This window comes from Triturus cristatus, chromosome 12, assembly GCF_964204655.1.
Source record: "Triturus cristatus chromosome 12, aTriCri1.1, whole genome shotgun sequence".
Classification (NCBI taxonomy): Eukaryota; Metazoa; Chordata; class Amphibia; order Caudata; family Salamandridae; genus Triturus; species Triturus cristatus.
Genome location: NC_140595.1, coordinates 462,664,256 through 462,690,046, shown reverse-complemented (window position 1 = coordinate 462,690,046; position 25,791 = coordinate 462,664,256). Strand labels below are relative to the sequence as shown.

The following is a 25,791-nucleotide window of genomic DNA, read 5'->3' as shown; positions in this document are numbered from 1 at the left end:
CTTTACAATGAATGATGAGACCTGGTATGCATATGGTCAAAATAAAAACATGCATAAGACACCTTGAATATTGGGATAACTTTTGATCACTTGTTCTTGAACTTTCTTACTATCAAAATTTCCCTTTCCTTCACGTCCATTGTTCCATATTTTCAATTTTTATTTCGCTGATGGTATGGACATTGGTCTCTATTACAGAATCTGCATTTGTCTTTTTTGATGGATTGAATAATTGTATGTGTATGATCTTTTCGTGATTTTAATGCATTGTACATATTGTAAATATAATTTCTTGTAAAGAGTGACCTTATTGTCTTTCTCTCCCTAAAAAATAAAAAATATATAACAATCTATGAAATTCAATATAGTCAATAAAACTGTGATTTTGTTCCTTTAAAATGAAATTGGCCGTTATGTATAAATATATAAAATTTGGAATTTAATTGTTGACCACTCTCTAGATATATACTTTTATATTATATAGGCATAATCATCTGTTTATGTTGTTTTATGTTTCACCTAGCTGTATTGCAATAGACGATCTCCTGATGAAGGCAGTTTTGCCAAAACGCGTGTAGTCTCCATCTTCCGCATTGCTTTGATCAACTATACATCGACCATATAACCAATCTCATTAAAACAGATCATGTGATTTAATTTTTTGCAATATACTGTATATACAAAAGTGATATAATTGTGTAAATATACAGCACTGTATATTTTTGTCACACTTTGAAAGAAAAATTATGAAATGACTTTAATAGACAAACTAAAAGAATGAAGATATACATTTGCACAGTCAAAAAATGATTGATGAATATAAATAAAACTATGTATATTTTGATAAAATTATATTTGTCTTGCTTTTGATTTATATATGAATCAAAGCTATTAGATATTACTATTGATATACCTAGTTCTGTTGGCACATTTTTCATTATAGCTTGTTACATATTTCTTACTCATTGAGAAGAGTCCCTTGCATCATCTGGGAGCAACTTTAACAATCTACCTGTAATTCATTGTAGTGGTACAGGAAGCCAGATGTAAATTTTCAGATGTAAAACGGACCCTCTGATACAAAGGCATAAAATATGCAATGTTATAATGTATAATCTGATTCGTGGCTAGTGCATACCATTTCTTTGTCTTCAACTAGCTATGCCAGAAATGTGGAGATTATAATTAAAAGGACACACTGTTCTTACCGGAGCAGGTCTTCAGCGACCTGGATGGGCGTTATCTAATAATGCGCAACCGCTTTGAGAGCTGACCAGTTAGCCTAGTCAATCTCAATCCATAAGGTCCCAACACTTGGCAGGCGAGGGACTTTAACTTGGGTCCTGGACAGTTGTGCTCATAGGACTTCGAGTACCAAATACACTCTGCCCATGGCAGCAAAATCACTGCAGCAATCAATAACCCACCTCCAACTTGTAGATCTCTCGAGACTCCACAACCCAGACATTAGGGAGTTTAACTACTGTTCTTCAGAACACCCCACTTTGTCACAGTAAGAGTACTGGCTCACCAAGAAGGCTAGAGGATGTGGCCTAATGGCCAGAGCTGCCAACTTTGGAGCCGGGGAACGAGGTTCGAGTCTCTGCATCGGCTCAACATCCTGTGGTTCTGGGCAAATCATTTCATCTCCTTGTGTCTGCCAAAAAAATGAATGTGTCCTTGTGTAATGTAACTGGTGCTCATGTAAAGTGCTCCAATACCTTCCAGTCGAGTTCGCGAAATATACATATATATATATATATATTTTGTTAGGCTGCAAATGAAAGACATATGAGCATGGGTGACTGATATTAAACTAATAGCTCGCAGACTGTCCAACCACTCCCCTGTCCACCTCGCATTAGCAGTCCTCACAGACTGCTATCGCACAGACTCTGGCTCTTACCCTCAGATGCCTTTCTGGACGAGGCAATTCGATCAGAATTACACACAGCGATGGTCAAGTGCTTCCATAATAACATTGTCTCGGTGTCTAGCCTTGGCAATATATAAGAGGCCTTAAAGGAATTCACCAGGGTCCTATGCATATCTAAAGCGCCCTGCATACTTAAATCCATTAGAGGTAGATTAACAACACTCAAAAATAAAATTTGCAGTCTGGATAGAAAACTGTAAAGCAACGCCAATCCACAAATGTATAGTGACATACAAATGACACTACACAAATACCATGAAGAAGCAGACAGAGAAGTCCATTTAATTAGAAAATATTATACCGCCATAGATATGGGGAGGGCGAATGCCTGGGCAAATTGCTGGTGGCCATGATGTGCAAAATGTGGGCAGCCTCAGAAATAGTCAAAATACACATCACTGAAACAAACCACCAAGGACCCACGCATTATACTGCACGTAATTAGCTAGTTCAACGTAACCCTATACAGGTCGACAAATGAGATACCACAATCACTGATAGATTGCTACTTCGATGCGATAGTGCTAGCCTGGCTTACAAATGGGTACAAAGAACACCTAGTTAGGCCTATTACTCAGGAGAAAGGTATAGCCACTTTACACAACAAGGCAAGGGACAAAGAACCAGGTAGAGATTACCTCACGGTTGAGTTTTATAAAGAATATGCTACCATCCCTGCTCCACACCTTTTCAAGATCCATCAGGAGGCCTTCAACTCTGGCCATGATATATTTCAGGAAGCACTTTTAATAAACCTGCTTAAACATAATAAAGACCCAACTAGATGCAACTTTTACCGACCATTCTTCTTAATTAATACAGACAGCCTCTTGGCTAAATTACTGGCTAACCGGCTACTACCGCTTATGCCCACCACTGCCCTGCTGGAGCAAGCTGATTTAGTGCCGAGTCAGTCCACATCATTTAACCTGCATACAATATTCACCCTCCTACACCAAACAAACCCAGCGATCTGTGCCATGGCTATATTACATGATGCAGCTAAAGCCCTTTAGTCCTTGGAATGGCCAAAACTCTTCAAAATCCTCAGCGGCATAGCCTTAAGTTCAACCTTCATCACTTGGGTGATATTATACAACTGTCCCAAGCAATAGAACTACAGCATGGAACACTGCAGGGATGCTCTCTGTCCCCACTGTTGTTCACCATAAATATGAAACTGATTACCTGCATGATCCGTCAACATCACGCCCATAAAGTTCTCTGCTTTTAGACACGCCACATTATTATATCACTATACACCGATGATACTGCTCTTTTTGTCAAGGACCCTGAATCGAACCCTACATCCATCATTAGAGCAGTCATGACATTTGTAAATATACCTGGATTACACATAAACTGGGGTAAATCTACTGTACTTCTTATAACTAAAACCACGCAGATATTTCACTTAGATTACCCACTGGAATGGGCATCCACCTCAGTAAGATATTTGGGTATACATGTCCAGGTGGGCACTGAGGACCTGAAAAGGAGCACTATAGCAAAGCTCTAACTACTCTAAGTGACCAGGTAGACCGGTGTATAAAATTACTTCACACAATAATTGGCAGAATTGCCTTGATAAAGATGGTTGCGTTACTGAAACATTTATACCAATTTAACAATATCCCTTTATTTCTGAGCAGACATCTCTTCCGCTCTGTACTTACACTACTAACTAGGTCTATCTGGGGAGGGGGGCAAACAGCCTCATATACAGTGAAATGTGCTGATTCACCCAGATCGGGAAAGCAGTATTGGGGTGCTGCTCCCGCCCTTGTATTATGCCTGTGCGCAGGTGCAATCTGCCTACTACTGATCTTGTTCAACGCTACCCCCCAGCACATGACATACATGTGGATACTGTTGACTCCACTCCACTACCAGTCACTATAGGTCAGAAAACAACTTGAATGCTGGGGGAACGGAACTCGGTGGCCGCTACCACCCCGGCATGGCAAACTTTAATGAAATACTATGGCCTCCTATACACTCCGTACTTACCACTTATAGACAACTCTCTGATACCTTTCACATATGAACCCAAAAGAGCACAATCGTGGGGAAGATAGTCTATGATGCGTCCTTTATCTCCCTAGCAGAGTTTCTGGGACCTTATGGTGGAACTCCACTAGATGCATTCCTATTCCAAGGAACAAAAGCATTGCTTAAAACAGATAATACACACTTCTCCCTAGAAGCTACCCGAGCTCGCTCAGCTGTTGTACCTTACAGTAGCGCCTGGATCATAACACATGGCCTAGAAATTCTACATCATGTCCATGTCCATGTCTGCTAAACAGCAACAATTAAGAATAAGTTAAAATGAAAGGTGAGCCCCGTCAGTAAACACATAAGGTTGCCATAAACTGATGTCACAGAGCTATACATTATAAATATCACCATATGGCGTATTGTGAGAATCATGCAGCTATATATGCAAAGATTAATTATCTAGGGTGTACAGCCGCTGGATGCAGTTCCGTGCAGCAAGATTATTTTGTTACATGTAAAGTTGTTCATACTAACGTTTTACTTCTTTCTCATGCACTTGCTTTCTAAACACACAATTAAAGGGAAAAAAAGACATTAAGAAACATTCTGGAATGATAAACTCAAAACTGTACGTAAAGATTTAAACACTGGCAGAAAATTATGCACTCTCCTTCATAATGGATGAGGACTTTTAGATCAATTAAAACCCCACAATTGATCTACAGTTCAATATTTCCATTTTTAAAAGTAAGTGTATTGCTGTAGTATCATATGGAGCTGGTGTTTTAGGGCCCAAGGGTGCGGGTCCACTACGGATGGTCAAGAATACATTTCTTAAGCAGAGTCCTGGTATTCCCTCAATCCTTTCCCTCATTTATGTGTCACTCGGAGGTGGGTCTTTCTTCTATGGAGGACAATATCAAGTTGGAAACCCTGTTACTTTGGGTTAGAATCTGGGGAAACATGGGAACTTCTCTCTCAAAAGAAGTTTTGGAAGATTGTCTCTGATAGGATTATGCTCTGGTGATTCCTTATATTAAAGAGAGTGTTATAGACCTAGGTTTCCTAGAGCTATTTTTTTTATCTGAGAACTATAAAGCAAAATGTTATGTCTTAGGTGAAAGGGGTATTTATTTATTTGAAAAGTTTTATATAGCGTGAACAAGACCCAGATGGGTATCAGAGCGCTGTACAAAGAGAAAACTGACGTTGAGGTGAAGAAACAGTATAAGTACAATACAATAAAGCAGCATGAGAGGCACTTGAGGCATAAGAATAAATGTGGGTGCTAGGGGAGGAAGAGGTAGCAAGTGAACAACATATAGAAGCCCAACTGGATGGGTCGTACAGTGTTATCATCAAACTACTTCCAGAGAATGACAACATACAGTTTAAATCCCAAGTAAAAATGATTGCCCAGCACATATTTCAAACGCAAAGTGAAAATAATTGTCAAGCATAACTTCATGGAGCGAGGGGAAGTGTCTGGCAAAAGTCAAAGAGGTTATTGCTGAGGAAGCCTAGATGGGTCGAGCAGTTTCAGCATCAAACCACTTTCAAAGAGCAACGAGATACAATTTAAACCTAAAGTAAAAAAGATTGTCCAGCACATATTTCAAACACAAAGTGAAAATAATTGTCAAGCATATATTTCAACCCATAACGTAAAAATGATTGTCAAGCACGAAAAGGAAGTATCTAGCACATGACAAAGAGGCTATTGCTGATGAAGTTCTTCCAACAGTAGCCATTTGACCTGTTTTTTGAATGAAGCAGCCGAAGGGTTAGCTCTGATGTCCGTTGGGAGGGTATTCCAAATTCTTGGAGCCAGCCCTGAGAAGGTGCGATTGTAAGTTCTTTTTTTGTTGTACTTCTGTAGTTTCAGTAGTAGGGTATTAAAGCTTCTTAAGTTTCGCCTGGATCCGGAGAGCTCAAGTGTTTTTGCCAGGTAAACGGGGCTATTGAAGTGTATAGCTTTATGTGTCAGGCAGGCTATCTTGAAACGGATCCTTGCTTCAATGGGAAACCAATTAAGCTGGATTAAGTCAGGTGTAATATGATCATGCTTTCTGGCACCTGTGATAAGTCTAGCCGAGGCATTCAGAGTAGCTCTTTTGGCGCTAACCTAGATTTAGGAAGCCCTGCTAGGGTCACCAAACCGTATTCTACTCGTGAGATAACTATGGACTGGACTGCTGACTGGAGATCCTCGGGAGGTAGGAAGGGTTTGATTTTCCTAAAAATGTTGAGCTGATGATTGGCACTCTTAACGGTGGCACCGATGTGGCCTTGCATGTTTAGAAATGTGTCTAGGGTGACACCTAAAGGAACGCGGAGTCCACCATATGTGGGGTGCAGTTGAGTGCGGAGATTTGTTTGATCCAGTTTTCCGTGGGGGCCTCGTGGTTGCGGGGGGGTAATCAGGAGAAATTCTGTTTTGAGGGAGTTAAGTAGCAGATGGTTATGTTTTAGCCATTGTTGAGTTTTTTTGAAGCGCTCCATTAAGAGTTTTCATGTCGTCTGGAGAAGAGATCTTTAGATACAGTTGAGTGTCATCCGCGTACATGTGGTACTGAATGTTTGAATCGTTCAGAATGGTAGTTAGAGGCTCCATGAATAGGTTGAAGAGCATGGGCGAGAGTGCAGATCCTTGAGGCACCCCAATTGAGATCGCGGTGCTGGCAGCCAAAGATTGGTTGACTTTGATTCTTTGTGTTCGGTTATGCAGGAAAGAGCAGAATCACTGTAGGACAGGACCAGATAACCCCATCCTATATTGAAGAAGGTTAATCAGGTTTATCATGTTTGATAGTGTCAAAAGCAGAGGACAAGTCCAGAAGAATAAGCAGACAGGGCGTATCTTGGTCAAGAGCTCTCAAGGCGTCATCAACAATGTGAGTTAGAGCTGTTTCAGTGCTATGACCTGCTCTAAAGCCGGATTGGTGTTGATCTAGGAGCTGAAATTTCTCGATGTGGTCGCAGAGCTGAGTGTGAATGCATTTCTCAAGCAATTTCGCTAAGGACATGATGTTGGTGATTGGGCTGTAGTTACTGGGATCAGTTAGGTCTGCATTGGGCTTCTTGGGGATGTGGGTGACTTGCCCCATTTTAAGACAGTCCGGACTCCTCCTCTGAAGGAGAGATTGTTGGATGATCCTGGACCAGAGAGGCAGAATGGCCATGCTGAGGTCTTTGAGCAACTTGGTAAGTGGATCCTTGAAATGGTTGGATGGTTTAAGAGAGGCCAGGGAATGTGACAGCTCCTCCCAATCCGGAAAGTGTTCCAGCAGGCATTGTTTTTGGGTGTGTACTCTGTGGGGTAAAGCAGGGCACACGCTATGGAGGGTACAGTCAGACCCAGAGAGTTCATAGACAACTGTTTAGCAGCGGCACGTTGCAGCTCACACTCAATACTTCTAGACTTTTCAGAAAAGTGTGTTGAGAAGTCCTCCCCACTGGGTCCAGCGGATTTGGAGAAATCGGATTAGCCTGTTGTTTGATGATATCAAACAGTTTCTTGGGACGGTTTTTAGCGCTGTCAAGCCTCTGAAATGATCTGATTTAGCAAAGCGAATGAGTTTGTTATAAGTGCTTCTCATCTTCCTTAACTGTTTGAGACTAGAGGTGGAGGGTGCATTTCTCCACCATCTCTCAGAGAGCCTGAGTTTGCGGCATTCATCGTTAAGGGCACCATTGAAGCAAGGTTTAAATTGTTTGCAAGGAATCCTTTTGAGTTGCTTCGGAGCTGCAGAGTCAAGAATATTTGACATGGCGTATTCAGGGAAAGGCAAGGTAGCGCCAACTACAACCTAATTAGAATATTGTTGAGCTGCAAATTTTATTGGATATCAACTTTGAACATGAATTCTAGGTTTCATTTTACAAGGTTCCGTTTTAATTCATTACATTTATGAGTGGCTGTTCCCAGAAATGTTGCCTGGAGTACAACCGTGCCAAGCTGCCTCTGTGATAATACCTCCAAGCAAAGCACTTTGCACTTTACTCTATTTTGTCATTTGGACTCCTACCCTCTGAAGCATTTTTTGATCCCATATTACATCTGTTCAAGATCAGATCCCATACAGAGCCATTTATTTTCTTGCAAAAATTCTGTAATCTAGATTTCTGTGTTGTAGTGGTAAATTTTGTTTTTTTCTGCCCTTGGAATTAGAAGCACATATGGGGCACTGTAATGTATCATGTTTTTTTGAACTTTGGCTTTTTTACATGAGGCTGCGGATACTTATAAGATGCTGTTTTTAACTTTTTTTATAAGCTCGAAGTTTTTTTGTGTGTGAACTGCCTTTATTGTGTGCTTTTATGGATTTTGATAAAACCAAATAAAGATTATTTTCCTGACTGATTAGTTCAATATTTGTTATAAAAATTAAATGCTAAATAACATTTATATTCAGTTGGAACCTTATTGTATCTGGAACTTATGGAGACAGGTAATGAGGTTTTAGTGAAGTGAAGTAGTAATCCTATTTAAGAATTGACCGATTATGTAATAAGGTTTATTTGTTATTTCAGCAATTAAATAGTATGCTCTGTAGCACAATATGGTTTATGACGCCTATCAAATTAGAGTAATGAAGGGCTCAAGAATGGTCTGGGATACATTTTAGAATGGTTTCAGCACAATATCTTATTATCTTATTTTATTTCACGTAAACTTTTGAGATTATTGCTGGCAATATAATCTGTAGTAGGCTTGGTGTGTATACTAGAATAAAAATTATAGAGAGATTTAATTTAATTTGTTACAGAGTGAGTCTTTTTACCTTGGTATTTAAAGATGGTGAACAATTGCATCAAGAGCATTGGGTCTTTTCTTCACGGAGATAGTAGTCTTTCTTTAGTAGATAGAGGGTTTCTACTTATGGATAAAACCGCGTGTAGAAATTTGTGGGCTTTACTTGAGGGTGTACATAGGGTTACGAAATGCCACCTGACATTTGATTTGTGTGAAGAGGAATTAAACAGATCCAGCCAATGACCTAATCTCCGATTGAATTCACAGGATTAGTAAGTTTTCTTATAAATCTTTAGCAAATAACGGATATGGCGGTGATGCAGAAAATGATAAATATAAATCCAATTATCATAGAAAGTTTGTATAGTTTTCTTTCTTAGTTGCCCTTTTTGTGCGGCGGGAGACAAGAAAGATATAGAGTAATAGAGCAAAAAGAGTAGTAAATTGGAACACTACTGTGGTGAGTATATAGACAACATAGTTTTATTGCTAATCTACTTGTAAAACAGATATTTACGTTTCCATAAAGGAAAACAAGGAAAAGGTATTAGCAAACTTGTCTGGTTCAAAGGTGTGGGGCAGAGTCCCTAATCTTTTATCATGTTAAGGTCCTGTCGCAAATGGTCAGCTAGGCCTTCTTCAGGGCAGGGAGCCCTTTTGCCTTTTTGTGTTCATGTAACAGCAACAGAAGGTCAACCCTTGAATTTGCAGGGTAGTTCCAGCCCCAGGTCAGGAATCTTTCAGTATTCATTCTCCAAAAAGCAAAATCTTCTTTATTTTAGATGTTTATTTGCAGGTCCAGGAAAGTCTGGAGTAAGTGGTGGTGGGTGAGGAACAGTCTGATCCTGTGCACTAACCAGTAACTGGACAATTCCTTACACCTAATCCTGGAAACTATCCTGTCAAAACCCAACCTTCTTTTCAGTCCGGTAGAGAGGGTAGAGGTAGAGAGAGAGAGGTAGAGGTAGAGGTAGAGGTAGAGATAGAGAGAGAGAGAGAGAGAGGTAGAGAGGTAGAGAGGTAGAGGGAGAGAGAGAGAGAGAGAGAGAGAGAGAGAGAGAGGTATAGAGAGAGAGGTAGAGAGAGGTAGAGAGGGTAGAGGTAGAGAGGGTAGAGGTAGAGAGAGGTAAAAAGCTAGAGAGAGAGGTAGAGTGAGAGCGGTAGAGAGCGGTAGAGAGAGGTAGAGGTAGAGAGAAAGGTAGAGAGAGAGGTAGAGAGAGAGGTAGAGAGAGAGGTAGAGAGAGAGGTTGAGGTAGAGAGAGGTTGAGGTAGAGGGGTTGAGGTAGAGAGAGAGAGAGAGAGAGAGAGGTAGAGAGAGGTAGAGAGAGAGAAGTAGAGAGGTGTAGAGAGAGAGAGGTAGAGAGAGGTAGAGGTAGAGGGGTAGAGAGAGGTAGAGAGAGGTACAGAGGTAGAGAGAGGTAGAGAGAGGTGGCGAGAGGTAGCGAGAGGTAGAGAGAAGAGAGGTAGAGAGGAGAGAGGTAGAGAGAGCGAGGTAGAGAGAGCGAGGTAGAGAGAGCGAGGTAGAGAGAGCGAGGTAGAGAGAGCGAGGTAGAGAGAGAGAGAGAGAGGTAGAGAGAGAGGTAGAAAAGTTCACTAAAATGCTCAGGTGCCAGGATCAGTTTTTAGGCCACAAAGCTGTGGGTTCATGTTTAATACTTGATTGGGCGATTAACTAAAACACATACAATATACTCAGTAATGCAGGCAAGCTGACCCTTTCTATGTAAACAAGGAGGCACTGCTCGCTCCTGCAGGCAAAACGCCGTAGGATGCGAGGAATGCAGCTGAGGGGGGGAGGGGTGGGAGGAGTGCAGCCGAGAGCACACAAAGCGTTTCCCTTGCGGGAGCTAGCAGGGGCACCATCTGGTTGCAAGTTAATTACAGATGGTTTCAAAGCTCTCTCCCGCAAGGGAATCGCCAAACGTGCATGTGTTGTCATTGAAAGCAATGCAAAGCATTCACATTCTTTGCCCAAAAAGTGAATCGATTCCTAAAGGTATCCTCCTATGCAACGCATGCGTGCTGTGTAGGCGAGACCTAAAAAGGAAATTTCCTACAAAATACAGCTATTGTACCATGGACTGGTCAAGAAATATTGTCATACTTTGTTCACCATTACTACCCATTCTGTAACTGTAAAATGGAAGTGTGCAATGCTCCAACGGAAACTGAATTAATATGTATCAGGTTTGGTGGTCATTATTAGTCGCAATTAGCACCAAAAACAACTAACAGAAAGACAATCACAATTGCGAAATAGAGTGTAACAGTAACCTGCAAGTAAAGTAGCAAATGTCTTTGGGTTTGAAGAGCACCCCTTGCCCTCGGTTTACACTGTCATGGCAGCCCTTGGCCTGCAGCATCCTAGTCAGTCATCCTTTACGGGTACAAAGGCTTTGCGCAAAGAGGCTACCCAAGGTGATCTCTAAGATGTGTGTCCTTTAATTTCGGATTAAGTATTCATAACACACTTTTTATAAACATGGAATATAATTAAATAATTTGTCTACAGCCATATCCACACATTAAGTATCACTGCACTCTGACACCACCTGAAAGCAGCATGCTTCAAAAGGGCAAGCTACACAGGCACATTTTAAAATATAAAGAGCCAACCAGTGCTTTTAACTGAATTCATGGTTACGTAAGAGCATTACACATAACCTACAACATACAATTTTTAACATCAAACCTACCTGTAACCTGTCGACGTGCACCTTCACACCTCCAACAGTGCCTTTTTTAAAGGATGCCAGCATGTCTAAAATGGGGTTAAATCTGCTTCCCCTAGAGTGGCCCAAAAAAACGATGCAGTTTTAGACTTTGCACAATGATGTTATCAACGCTGTATAATTCAGATATGAGGCCATGACGGCCATGCACGCACCTGATGTTATCCTCCCGAATTAGGACCAGAAACAATGGGCGTCCGTGCATTTTCCAGTACTGCTTGATGAACTGCAGTGCATTCTGGGAATGTAGACAACAGTCAATGAATATCAATACAGATCACAGTAAAACGAGCAGTGCCTTCTGCTATTCATCATGCTTAATGTGATGCTGCACAATACGTTCTGTAAAAGGTAAATGATTCAGCTGAACAGTATTTCTGAATTCCTAATAAGGTTGTAGTCAATCATCATTGCAAAAGGCAGAAATATACAGACTCAGGGCACTCAATGATCTTTATGCAGTAGGCACATATACACAAGTAACCAAAAATACTACAAAGATAAAAAAAATAGCAGGTCATCGGAAATAGTAAGTTAGCTGAAAAAACATTTTAACATTTTTAAGTAAATAAAGAAAGTATTTGTCGATGTTTCGATCCTATAATGTTGGCAGAATGAGTGTGGGTTAACTTACGTAGCCACATGGCATGTATCTCTAACACCGACCTATCTGGAGAATGCCACTAAAGTCCCTTTAACTAGTGAAGCGTGCCTGGCTACCTTAAGGAGGTTGGACTGCACGCGGAGTGCAGCAAGGTCAATGCACATTCTTACTCCTCTGGAAAATGAGCCTTTAGAAACCACACAGCCGGCATCATTGGCTTCCAAAGTACCAAATGGTAGGTTGGTTGGTTGAATGGTGGTCACTGGTCTTAAATCGCAAACACTCGCAACGCACCTCATGTCAATGTTGGAAAATCTATGCTCCGCCAGATGATTTAACTCCTTGTTCACATGGAACTCTGACAGAACTGTTGGATCAAAAGTGTGTTATAGTGCAGGACTATCTCGGTGGAAAAGAATGAACAGTTCTTAGTCACAAAAGACTTGCCTTTTACACTAGTTACACAAAAAATATCCAAGATCATCAACCAAGCAAGTGAGTGGGTTGATGGACTTTTGCAATATTGCCCACTGACAGGATCACAGCCATTTCCTCTCTTATTAATCCTTGGCATCGGATATCTAGCCAACAAGATGCCCGGGTCTTCTGTGAAGCAGAAGACACCATACGATGCTCCCATGTTGACCAATGATTAAAAGGATGCAGTAATCTTCCCTCTTCTAAGAGAAGGGGTCCCACCTCTGAAGTAGGGGGATGTGGTCTTTCTGAAGTAGATGGATGAGATTTGAGAACAGGACTTGGGGAGGCCAAGCAATAGGATGTCAAAACAAGATAGGCTGTCCTTCATCTGATTCTCAGTATGAGTCGAAAGGGATGTACGTATGAGCCCTTATCCAGCACAACACCTACTCAGCTTTTAGGGATCTGGGCCAACCCGCCATCAGGTAGGCACATTTGGCACATCTTGTACTTGGACAATCAGAGGTCTAGAAGATGGAATAGAGGGCTTTCTGGGATTTTCTACTCTTGTAGAAGTGGGGATTCCAGCTTCGGCAGTATGCTCCAGTGTTGTATATTGCTACAAAGTGGGAGACTGATAGATTATATGCTGTGCTTTAATGGTGAACAGCATGAATCATGTAATTTGAGATGATTCCTGAACGTATATTGTTCGAATATCAGTATTTAATTTATGTTTTTCACCCACGTCTGCAATTTGTGCATTACAAACAGTCATGATCATGAAGTGGCATCCATGCAACACATTCATGAATGTTTAAATATGGCCAACGCTTTCCTTATACTTTGTACGACTCGACAATTTGGTCCCTTTTCTATTTTCGTTAATCAGCCGTTAACCAATGAATTTGTTTTGTACTAAAAGGAAGCGCCTTGCAATAGAACCACTGACATTGACATAGGCCAGGAGCCTGAAACGTGTTTGTCAGTATTTGAGTTGCATGAAATTATCATCTTAATAGCTTGAGTGGGCAGCATCTTTGGAACTGTGGTGTGATATATATTCATGAGGCCGCCCTCGTGAGCTGCCGCACCCACTGTGCTGAGAGCGGCAAGTTTGGCGGAAACCGTTGTGTGATATATACATATATATATTATCTACTGGCGGTCGCCAGTAGATAGTTATAGTTAGGACCTATTTTCCATAGGAAATCCGCAACATTCTATTGGGAAAATATTTGGCGCCGGTTGACAAATCCTCGCAAAATTCTCCAAACTTTTGGCCAGCTCCGCTCCGCTCCTACCCTGAAAGTTTTGTGGTGATTCATCAAGCGGGGGCCGAGAAAAAAGGGGGGTCCCAAAAAGCGTTTCCCCCATGCAATTTCCCATAGGATCTGTTGTCGCAGCTACAGCCCGAACCGCTGAACGGAATGACACCAAATTTGGCAAAGAGGTAGTCCTTAGTTCAGACTCATGACTTTTGCATATTTGGTGTGAATCTGTTCAGTAGTTCCTGAGAAAATTAGGGTAAAAAAGTCAGTGATATCTATGGCCGCGGAGGATCCGCGGACCGTACCCGCACCGTACGCGAACCATCCCCGAACCGAGCGCGCACCCTCCCGATCGTGCGCTGAATGCTAATTGGCTGTCGAGCGTCTCTCTACATTCGAAACCAGGAACGGTTGGCGGCCATTTTCTGCCTCGGTAGAAGCGAGGCTGAAGAAGCAAGGGGAATAAGTGCGTAAAACATATAAAGGGGGCAGAGTGGAAATACTCTGACCCTCTAGAGGTGCTTAGGGGGTCCCAGAAGGGCCCGCTGGGGCCCCCCTCATTAAAAAAAAAAAGCGTCGAAATGCGAGCACGGTGCGCGCATCCTATCGCGTTGGATGCACGGATACTCTCGTGGTGGGTTCGCGGATCCAAGGGGAAAAAAATGAAATTGTTGGGAGATAAAGATTAAGCTTAAGTGTTTTGTTCTTGAGTGGCTCTAAAAAAAGCCGTTGTGTTCATTGAGAGTTTTTGGTACTTATAAGTAAGTACCTATACAGAGTCTAAAGTTGTTGAGGAAGACTCTGTTTCCTTCATCAGTAAACTGTACTACATCTCTCCTATACATCTCTTGCATATGAAAGCGCAGATTGTTATTGTAAATGGACCCCATTCTGTAGTCTCGGAGAAAAGCAGAAACAGATTTATTCACATGTTTCCTAGCTTTCTTAATCTGTGGACAAAAATGATCGGACCAGTTCCATTTCTGCCTTTGGCATACGTTAGAATACACAAAGGCAGTTTTAGGGAAAAGTGAAATCAGTTGTGCAAAGGTGTCCTTCATAAGCATTTCCAGACCTACCCCAGTCAAAGTGCCTAGGTCATTGCCACCACAGTGCACTATTATGAGGTCAGGGTGTTGGATTTGCATGAAGGATTTCACCAATGGCATCAATTGGTGCCACTTTAACCCTCTCTGTCCAATCCATTTAATGTCTACATTTGGCAAACCTAGGTCTTTGTGAATGCCTTTGTTTTCTGCATACCTTTGGCTCCAGAAAATGTAGCTGTGTCCCACAATCCACACTGTAAGCATCTTGTAAGGAGGTCTGGATGCACTCAGATGGTCTCTGTAAATGAAATGGCAGTTTGGAAAGTAAGATGTTTCTAAAATGGTGGCTAAGATGCAATTTTGAAAAAAGACAAGAAATCATTGGTTGTTTGACAACCTTCTACACTGAAAGGTAGGGTGCATATTTCTGATTTTTAAACGCTTGATTCTTATTGGTTAACAAAAACAGTTTGCAAGGAACATTATATATGATAAGCTGATATGTTGAGAAGTCAAGCACACTTGGTGTTTTGATTAGCAACATTGTGTGTGCTGAACTTGTGACCTGTGTGCTCAGTACAGTGTTCCATTACCTGTTTCTATGGTAACGGGCAGAAGGCAGATTGGGGGAAGGGTTGAAGTTTATGTCATTTGGAAAGGGTTGAAAAGTTTAACCAATAGAAATGTGTGTTTGCTTTTGAATTTATGTGGGAAGGAATGTGATTTGATGTTTACATGTATATGTGTGGAAAATGAGAGGGAAACTTTGCCATTCTTTGGTTTTGCTGACAGGTGCACAGTGCAGAGATTCTGTATAAGAACATCTGGTGTGTGACTGATATCTGGTGTGTGACTGATATACTTCTTAATCTACAAAACATCTTGAAAGGTGAGTTATTTAATTGTGAGGGGATGTATGGAGACTATTTTTATTTTAATCAGACTAATGTATTTTTTCTGCTAAAGTGTAGGGAATATTTTTTTTTCTCTACAATCTTATTGACAGTGTGTGTGCATGTAGAAACCATTTTGTGATAAGGATTTGTGTTTTTTCATGTGTTTGTAGACAGATAACTATGCAGTTCTTATATTTTGGTAAATTTAGAAACCATTTATTGTTTATGAATTTGTGAAATGAGTTGTGTTTCTGCAGTAAAATGTAGTACTCCTTGTAGATGAAGAAATGTGTTTTGGTATAGTGTAAGGGATAGTGTTGTTTGTCTAGAATCACACAGAGAGCCTGTGTGCATTTGGGAACCACTTTGGAGAAGCGTTTGGTAACATTGTGCATTTGCTGACCGATAACTGTTTTGAAACCTGTCATGTTGTCAAGTTTTAGTAGCATTAGAAGCCAGTCTTTGCTTATGTGTCGATTAAATGAGTCAGGCATTGACACTAAAGAGCAGCCGTGAAAGATGTAGATTGTGTGCAGTTCCCGTATCACTTCCAGTGTAGTGAATGAGTTTTGGTAAACTCCTAGGAATACTGGTGCTTGTCTAGAATCACACTGTGAGTCTGTGTGCATTTGGGAACCACTGTCAGAGAAGCGTTTGGTAACATCATGTATTTGCTGACAGATAACTGTTTTAAAACCTGTCATGTTGTCAAGTTTTAGTAGCATTAGAATCCAGTCTTTGCTTATGTGTTGATTAAATGAGTCAGGCATTGACACTAATGTGTAGTTGTGAAATATGTAGATTGTGTGCAGTTCCCTTATCACTTCCACTGTAGTGAATACGTTTTAGTAAACTCCTAGGTATAGTGGTGCTTGTCTAGAATCACACTGTGAGTCTGTGTGCATTTGGGAACCACTGTCAGAGAAACGTTTGGTAACATCGTGCATTTGATGACAGAAAACTGTTTTGAAACCTGTCATTGTCAAGTTTTAGTAGCATTAGAAGCCAGTCTTTGCTTATGTGTTGATTAAATGAGTCAGGCATTGACACTAAAGTGTAGTCGTGAAATATGTAGATTGTGTGCAGTTCCCCTATCACTTCCACTGTAGTGAATGAGTTTTGGTAAACTCCTAGGGATAGTGGTGCTTGTCTAGAATCACACTGTGAGTCTGTGTGCATTTGGGAACCACTGTCAGAAAAGCGTTTGGTAACATTGTGCATTTGCTGACAGAAAACTGTTTAGAAACCTGTCATGTTGTCAAGTTTTAGTAGCATTAGAAGCCAGTCTTTGCTTATGCGTTGATAAAATGAGTCATGCTTTGACACTAAAGTACAGTACCACATAGTATTGTCTTTACTGCCCCAGAACTGAAAATTTAATATTTTTACCCAGGCACTGTCCTAGAAGTAGTCTGATGATTTAGTCAGTTTCTAAGTACTTATGTTGTGAACCATTCATTACCAAATAGACTGCTTCAAATGTCCATGCAGTTTGCTTGTAGTTCTCTAACCACCTACACAGTTGTTTTTCACACCTTCAATTCTCTAGACAGTTTCCATACACTTCCAGGAAACACCCTATCACTCTCTTTGTAGTCTTCTAGTGACCCATTCAGCACCATGTAGTAATTCATTCACTGTGCCAAAACCCAAACATTTATAAATTCACCAAGACACTCTCTTTCCAGTACTCTAATTATTCAGTTACTGTCTAAGTATTCATGCACTGAGCCAGGACTTAGCACATGGACTGCTTCAAACCCCTATGCACTATGCATGCAGTCTTTTAACCACCTAGAGATTTCTCTTTTATACTTTCAATTACCTAGTCAATATCCATATAGTCCAGCAAACATCTTGTCACTCCCTTTGCAGTCTTTTAGTGACCTTTTTAGCACCAAGTACTAATTCATTCCCTGTGCGAAAAGTCTACCAGTTATAAATTCATCCAGGTAGTCTCCTTGCTGTAGTCTAATCATTCAGTCAGTACCCAAGTACTCATGCAGTGAGCCGGGCCTTAGCACTTGGACTGCTTTAAATGCCTATCCAGTATGCATTCAGTTCTCTAATGAGCTACACAGTTGTCTTTCCCAGCTTCAATTCCCCAGTTAGTGTTCATACACTTCAAGCAAACACCCTGTTACTCACCCAGTGTGTCTCTTTTAGTACTGTAATCATTCAGTTAGTTAGCATGTAGTCTTTTTGTGAGGTAGGCTTTAGGGCATGAACTGCTTCAAAGTAGTATGCATTATGTATGTAGTGTTTTAATCATCGTCACACTTGTGGTTCAGGGCTATAGTTTTTTAGTCTGTTTTTATATAAAATGTGTTTGTACAGTAATGGAATATTGTAAATTTGAAAGTTATTAATATACATTAATTTGTGACTCTTTTTTGCAGATACTGTTTTTCAACGTTAAAATCGAGAAAGTATGCCAGAAAAAAAAAGAAAAAGAAAAGAACAGAGACAGGAGGATTATTTGAAGAAACATCAACCACAAGTATTGAATGAAAAAGATAATGTGGCTAAAAGGAAAAAATCTTCTGGTACGATAACGAAGCAATTTATTAAAAATGTTTGTAGGAGCAAACAGAATGTAGAGAATGCTGCAACTTCAAAATTTTTTGAGTAAGAAAAAAAATCAAAATAAGAGGAAAAGTAAAAAAGCAAATGTTCAGTCAAAGGAGATAAAGTATGGTAAAAGAAGACAAAATCAGTATAAGGAATTACGCAAAAAAATATTTTACAAGAGAGTAGTGCATAATTTGCTGAAAGATGTAAAGAAATATAAAAAGAGCTTTATTTTATAAAAAGAAGAAGCATATTGAAAGCATTGTGGAAAAGGCTTTTGAAGTAAAAAGGAAACGGTTTATTTTAGTGTTGAACAGAATTTGATCACTAGATAAATCAATATATGTAATGAAGGACAAAAGTAGGAGGAAAAGAGTTATTAATAAAAAAAAAAAAAAGATTTTTTTTGGGAGAATGGAAACACAGTTCTAGTTCAGAGCCTTTTTTTTCAATGAAGAGAGTTATTCACTAAGTGAAAAAAAATTGTATGCAGTTGACACCAGTGGTAGAGGTTATGAGGTTAGTGATGGTTGTCCAATGGAGAAAGAGAAAATGGTTGAAAGAAATGCAGAAGAAGTGATAGCTGATAAAGTTTTAGGGAGACGTGCTAAAAACCCTGTGTACACTTGGAATTGCAGTAGTGTTTGTAGTGTACGACAGGAATTTATTGAAAAATTATGTAGTTTTTTACGAGTCTATACTAAAAAAAGTGTAAAACAAAAGATTAAGCTGTTGCAAGGACTAGACCCTTGCAGAGTGAGCAAACATACTGGTTTGCAAGGTCATTCTCTGGCTTGTCTTTCTAGGAAAGTTTGTGAAAGTGTTTTTCACCATTTCAGAATGCTGGCAGTACATCATACTCAAATGCGGAAGTTAGTGAGAAGGTTGTATTATGCAAAAAGTCCAGCACTAAAGTTAAGTGAGTCGAACAGTGCTCTTTTGCGTGGGTCAGTTTCAGATGTGAAGCAGGTCTGTGAGTATATTGAGTTTTGTTACTTTGGGCCTCAGCAAGAGAGTGAAGAAACTGGCACATTAGTAGAACAAAATGTTTAAGACAATGTAGAACCTGTAATTACAGAAAAATTTGAGGATGAAATGACAAAGTTTAAGGTAATTTTAGGTGAAAGACCAAATGTTTCTTGTATTTGTTGTCGGCGAAGTCACTATAAAAATCAGACTAGGGGTGTCAATCTGTATCTTAAAAGTGTAATAGAAAATAATGATAAGTGGATGGAATTTGCAACTTATTTGTTGGTAGAGGATTGTTTTGATTTGGGATGTGAGCAGTGTATTTGTAAATATTGTTATAATAAATTAGATGAGAATAAAATGCCTGCTAGAGCTGTTCATAATAATCTAGAGTTGGTTGCTATTCCTCCAGAGCTGATAGATTTAAATACGTACGAGTCTATTCTGATACAATGTGTTCACCCTTTTCAGGCTATTGTTCGTATGGAGCCCAAAACAAGTAAATTACCTCCATCAGAGTTGCAAAGAGGATTGAAAGGAAGAGTTGTGTATTTACCATTAGATTTAAGGAAAAATGTTGAAACCATTGGTGTAGATCATGCAGAAAATGAGCCACTAGTCATTCTAGTTAATGGTGTTCCTACTAAGAATAAGAAAATCTGGCAAGAGTTAGTGGATGTTAGAAAAGTGCAAAAGGCATCATAGTATCTGATAAAAAATAATGAGTACTATAGAAATGTGTTTGTTGGAGAAGAAGAAATAGATTTAGCAGAAGATAGTGAAACATTAAGTGGACAAATTGAAAAAGTGGACATGTCCAGATGTGAAGAGATCTATGAACATTACAGTGTACATCCACTTAATTCCAAAGAGGTGATGTGAAATACAATTGAGTTGTTTCGAATGAAAAAAGCAACAGGAAGTCCCATGAGAGTATGGGAAGAGTGTTTGGAAGCTCGTTGTTTCCCGCAGTTGTTTCCAACAGGAAAAGGTGGACGATATGATGAACGTCCTGTGCAGATTCCTGCATCTGAATATCGGACAAAAAGATTATATGCAGAAGATCCAAGATTTCGACAATGTATCCCTTATATGTTTCATCTTCTGGTTGAAAGTGACTTGTCTGGACTTTCATATGCAGTAAATCACATTTTAAAAACTGGAATGCATCTGCAAAATGTAACTGCAAAGGATTTTATGGATAAAGTGCATCAGAGAGATGATCATTTAGAATCTCAGTTGATTAATCTGATGGCATGTCAGCGTGGGACTAATGAATATTGGTACCGTCGACATGGAGAACTGAAATGCATGCTACGGAACTTGGGAACTCCTACATGGTTTGTTACACTAAGCTGTGCTGAGTATGCTTGGGATGATTTACTTGAATTTCTTCGAGAGGCAAATTCCAATATAAATAATATTGAATACAAGACACCTGGAAAATTGTGCTCTTTGGATCCTGTCAATGTATGCAGATATTTCAATCATAGATTTGAAGCTATGATGTCTTTCATCTGCAATAAAAAGAATCCTCCTCTTGGAGAAGTTGTGGATTTCTTTTGGAGAAAGGAGTATCAAGCAAGAGGTGCTCCTCACATACATATGTTGTTACGGGTCAAGGATGCCCCCTAATTTGGAACAGATTCAGATGAAAGTGTTTTGTCTTTCATTGAAGATTATGCTACATGTGCTGTACCAAATAGCAGAGAAGACAAAAACTTAAAAAAACAAGTCTTACGATGTCAAAGCCATAGGTGTGAAAAATACTGTCGACGAAAGTACAAGTCAAAGGATAAGTTCTATACCAAATGTCGTTTCGGATTTCCACGTCCTGTATTAGCCAAAGGAAAAGTGAACAGTTTCATGTCAGCTGTACGACATACCATCACAAGAAAGTCTCCGAAAAACACCTACAACTTAAGAAGAAGCGAAGAATCGAAATACATAAATGACTACAACCCAGTTATTTTATCCATGTGGAACGCTAACATGGATAATCAGTATGTTGCTGACAATTCTATTGCTGTTGCTCGATATGTAACATCTTACATTACTAAATCAGAAAAGACTGAATTGAAAGAAATGTGGGAAGAGATTTCTCACGAGAAGAGTCTAAGTAAGAAATTATACAATTTCAGTTTGAAAATGTAATCGCATCGTGAAATTGGAGCATATGAATGTTCAGATCGGTTATCATCTGCAAGTCTATATTCCAAAAGTAGAAGAATCATTTGGGTGAGTCTAGGTCTTGCAGGAATGCGAAATCGGGTACTGAAATCTGTTCAAGAAATTGAATATTTAGCAGAAAATGACCCTGAAAGTACAGATATTTTGAAAACCAATATGTTGGACACATACTATCCAAAGATAAGTCATCATCTTGAGAACATGTGTCTCTATGAAGTGTTGCAAAACTACACTTTTAAACTGAATATTACAGAGAACATCAACGATGGAAAATATGGAGTGATTGGTTCTGAAGGATGTCTGGTGAAACAAAGGAAAGGAAATTTAATTAATCACAGAAAACTGAGCTGCGACACTGCTGACAAAAGGGAATTTTACTATTTAGCCCTTTTGCAAATGTTCAAACCATGGCGTTCTGAACTGGAATTACTTGGAGATTTTCCCAGCTATGAAGATTCATTTAATGCTTGTAAAGATAGCATACAATGCAGTGCTTTCGCAAATTATGTGAAAATGTTGAATGATGAAATTGATCAAGAAGCTACAATTGCAGCTGAGATTGCTAGAGACAGTTCTCAAGATAGTCAAAGTTCTGCTGCACTCCTAGGGATAGTGGTGCTTGTCTAGAATCACACTGTGAGTCTGTGTGCATTTGGGAACCACTGTCAGAAAAGCGTTTGGTAACATTGTGCATTTGCTGACAGAAAACTGTTTTGAAACCTGTCATGTCGTCAAGTTTTAGTAGCATTAGAAGCCAGTCTTTGCTTATGCGTAGATAAAATGAGTCATGCTTTGACACTAAAGTACAGTACCACGTAGTATTGTCTTTACTGCCCCAGAACTGAAAATTTTATATTTTTACCCAGGCACTGTCCTAGAAGTAGTCTGATGATTTAGTCAGTTTCTAAGTACTTCTGTTGTGAACCATTCATTACCAAATAGACTGCTTCAAATGTCCATGCAGTTTGCATGTAGTTCTCTAACCACCTACACAGTTGTTTTTCACACCTTCAATTCTCTAGACAGTTTCCATACACTTCCAGGAAACACCCTATCACTCTCTTTGTAGTCTTCTAGTGACCCATTCAGCACCATGTAGTAATTCATTCACTGTGCCAAAACCCAAACATTTATAAATTCACCAAGACACTCTCTTTCCAGTACTCTAATTATTCAGTTACTGTCTAAGTATTCATGCACTGAGCCAGGACTTAGCACATGGACTGCTTCAAACCCCTATGCACTATGCATGCAGTCTTTTAACCACCTAGAGATTTCTCTTTTATACTTTCAATTCCCTAGTCAATATCCATATAGTCCAGCAAACATCTTGTCACTCCCTTTGCAGTCTTTTAGTGACCTTTTTAGTACCAAGTACTAATTCATTCCCTGTGCGAAAAGTCTACCAGTTATAAATTCATCCAGGCAGTCTCCTTGCTGTAGTCTAATCATTCAGTCAGTACCCAAGTACTCATGCAGTGAGCCGGGCCTTAGCACATGGACTGCTTTAAATGCCTATCCAGTATGCATTCAGTTCTCTAATGAGCTACACAGTTGTCTTTCCCAGCTTCAATTCCCCAGTCAGTGTTCATACACTTCTAGCAAACACCCTGTTACTCACCCAGTGTGTCTCTTTTTAGTACTGTAATCATTCAGTTAGTTAGCATGTAGTCTTTTTGTGAGGTAGGCTTTAGGGCATGAACTGCTCAAAGTAGTATGCATTATGTATGTAGTGTTTTAATCATCGTCACACTTGTGGTTCAGGGCTATAGTTTTTTAGTCTGTTTTTATATAAAATGTGTTTGTACAGTAATGGAATATTGTAAATTTGAAAGTTATTAATATACATTTATTTGTGACTCTTTTTTGCAGATACTGTTTTTCAACGTTAAAATCGAGAAAGTATGCCAGAAAAAAAAAGAAAAAGAAAAGAACAGAGACAGGAGGATTATTTGAAGAAACATCAACCACAAGTATTGAATGAAAAAGATCCACTTGGACAACCAATTGTTGAAAATGAAGCAGCGATTGCCATGAATGAGGTGGAAACAGCAATGTATCAAGGCCAAGAAGATGCAATACAGTTAGGAAACTTAGAAGAGCAACTAAATGTTGAACAGAAACAAATATACCAACAAGTGAAAGAGCAGATTGACCATGGATTACTTCATGAAAAGAAAGACTGCTCATGTACATCATTTCAACCTATCCGAATGTATGTGAGTGGTCAAGCTGGAACAGGAAAGAGTTTCTTAATTAAAGTAATTACAAGTTATCTGAAAAAAAAAAAACTGAGTCGCATTTGTCTTGTGTTGTCACTGCTCCAACTGGGTTGGCAGCACATAACATTAAAGGAATTACTTTACATCGTTTACTAATGCTGCCAGTAGAGCATGAGAACAAATTGGAATACCACAAGCTATCTGGAGAAGCTTGTTGTGAAGTTTCAAGAGTCCTGAAGAAAATGAAACTTCTCATTATTGATGAGGTGAGCATGGTTTCAAACTTGATGCTTTCCTTTGTGCATTTAAGAATGCAGCAAATTCTTAAAACAGAGCATGACGTGTTATTTGGAGGAAAACACGTCATAGTTTTTGGAGATCTACTGCAACTGACACCGGTAAAAGGACAACCGGTATTTAAAACACTTGCCCATGAAGATACCAGAAAGTCTCTTGGCAGTGTTGGTAATGTGAACATTTGGAGTAATTTTGAATACAACGACAACAAATATGCGACGGGCAAATGATGCTGAATATGGAAGTATTCTTCAAGATATAAGAATTGGGATTCTTTCAAAAAAAGAGTCGATTACTTTGCAATGTCTTTCCAAATGAAAATGCAGTTGCTGCAAAAGTGTACGTGGAAATTGCTAAAAATAAGTCAGTGATTTGCTTAATGCCAACACTGCGTGAGTGTTCAATATTCAACGACGAATTATTAAAATTGGAACATGAAGAAATTGCCAAAATGGAAGCCATCGATAAAATAATACATGAAGGAACCACTATTATTTTAACGGGTAAGTTGAGATCAAAACTAGATTGTTTAGAAAAAAAAATATCTAAAACTGCTAGTTTGGAAAAGACACTGTATGTGTGTGTAAACTGTTGGGTAATTTTAAGGCGTAATTTGGATGTAGAGAAAGCTTTAGTTAATGGTGCAATGGGCAAAGTGGTGGATTTTGTGAATTATCAGAAAAAAGAAGGAATTGAATTTTTAAAAATTAAATTTGATCAGATTGATGAAATTAAAGAAATTGGTCGTTGTTCAGTTAGTTTTTTGCTTGTTAAAGATTTATATGTCCGTAGGAAACAATTTCCATTTTCTCTGGCATATGCAGTGACTATTCATAAATCTCAAGGATTAAGTGTAGACAGTGCATTGGTTAACATTGGATCTTCTGTATTTAAAGAGGGTATGGCATATGTTGCTTTGTCGCGAGTCATAACATTAGCTGGTTTGTTTTTGATTGATTTTGATGAGACAAAGGTTACTGCAGATGCAAACTGTGTAAAAGAGTATAATAGGTTAAGAAGGGTGTATGCTCCAAATTTAGGTCAATATCCTGTATTTGAAAAGCGTGTGGTTGGTCGAAAAAGAAGGTTAGGGAATATCTGTTCTGAAGGTATCAAGAAAAGAAAAGAACAAGATAATGTTGTGATTGCAGGTAAAAAGAAATTGGACACTGTTGGAGAGACTGTTGGTTATCAGTTTGAAAATAGTTCTGGTGTCAAGTGCTATGCTAATGTAGTGGTCAATGTTGTTTTTTATCTTGAAGATTTGCAAGAGCAAATTATGGAGAATCGGCATAAAGATTTTGTTCTCTGTTGCACTCGGTTTATGACAAATTGACAACAGATAGAAGTAAAATACAATCTGTTTCAGATGTTCGTAATCTTTTGGATGTGTGTTCTGGTTCTACACAATTTACACAAAATATCCAACAAGATGCTCAGGAATTTTTATTGTATATGCTTACCATTTTTGAAAATGAAGGTGTAGAAATAGAAAATATTGTTGGCCTTTCTTACAAATGGGAACATCATTGTGAAAATTGCACGTATACATGTAGCACCAATGTAGACACTGAGAGATTTCTGTATTTAACATTACCAGACTGTAAATCAGTGGCTTTCAATAAATTAGTGAAAGGTGCAAATCAAAACATGGAGTGTAGCCAATGTAAATCAGAAATGTTATCCACATTATTGTTAACAAAATATGGAAAATACATAATTTTAATGATGCAACGTTGTACAGCTGATGGAAGAAAATTGGATAATTTAATAAAACAATTTGTAGCAGCACAAATATCAATATCAGGAAGGACTTTTGTAGCAATTGCAATAATTTTCCATGATGGTCCTTCCACCACATCTGGACATTACACTGC

General features: G+C 39.2%; 1 protein-coding gene across 1 annotated transcript in view; it reads right to left on the bottom strand.

Moving 5' to 3' along the window:
- Nucleotides 1-25,791, bottom strand: part of PHKB (phosphorylase kinase regulatory subunit beta) — a 1,466,493-nt gene that overhangs the window by 231,552 nt on the left and 1,209,150 nt on the right. The window contains exons 19-20 of the mRNA XM_085637773.1: nt 11,581-11,663; nt 11,390-11,480 (exon numbers count right to left, since the gene is read on the bottom strand). Coding sequence (XP_085493899.1) covers nt 11,390-11,480; nt 11,581-11,663 — 174 coding nt within the window. The remainder of the gene's footprint in view (nt 1-11,389; nt 11,481-11,580; nt 11,664-25,791) is intronic.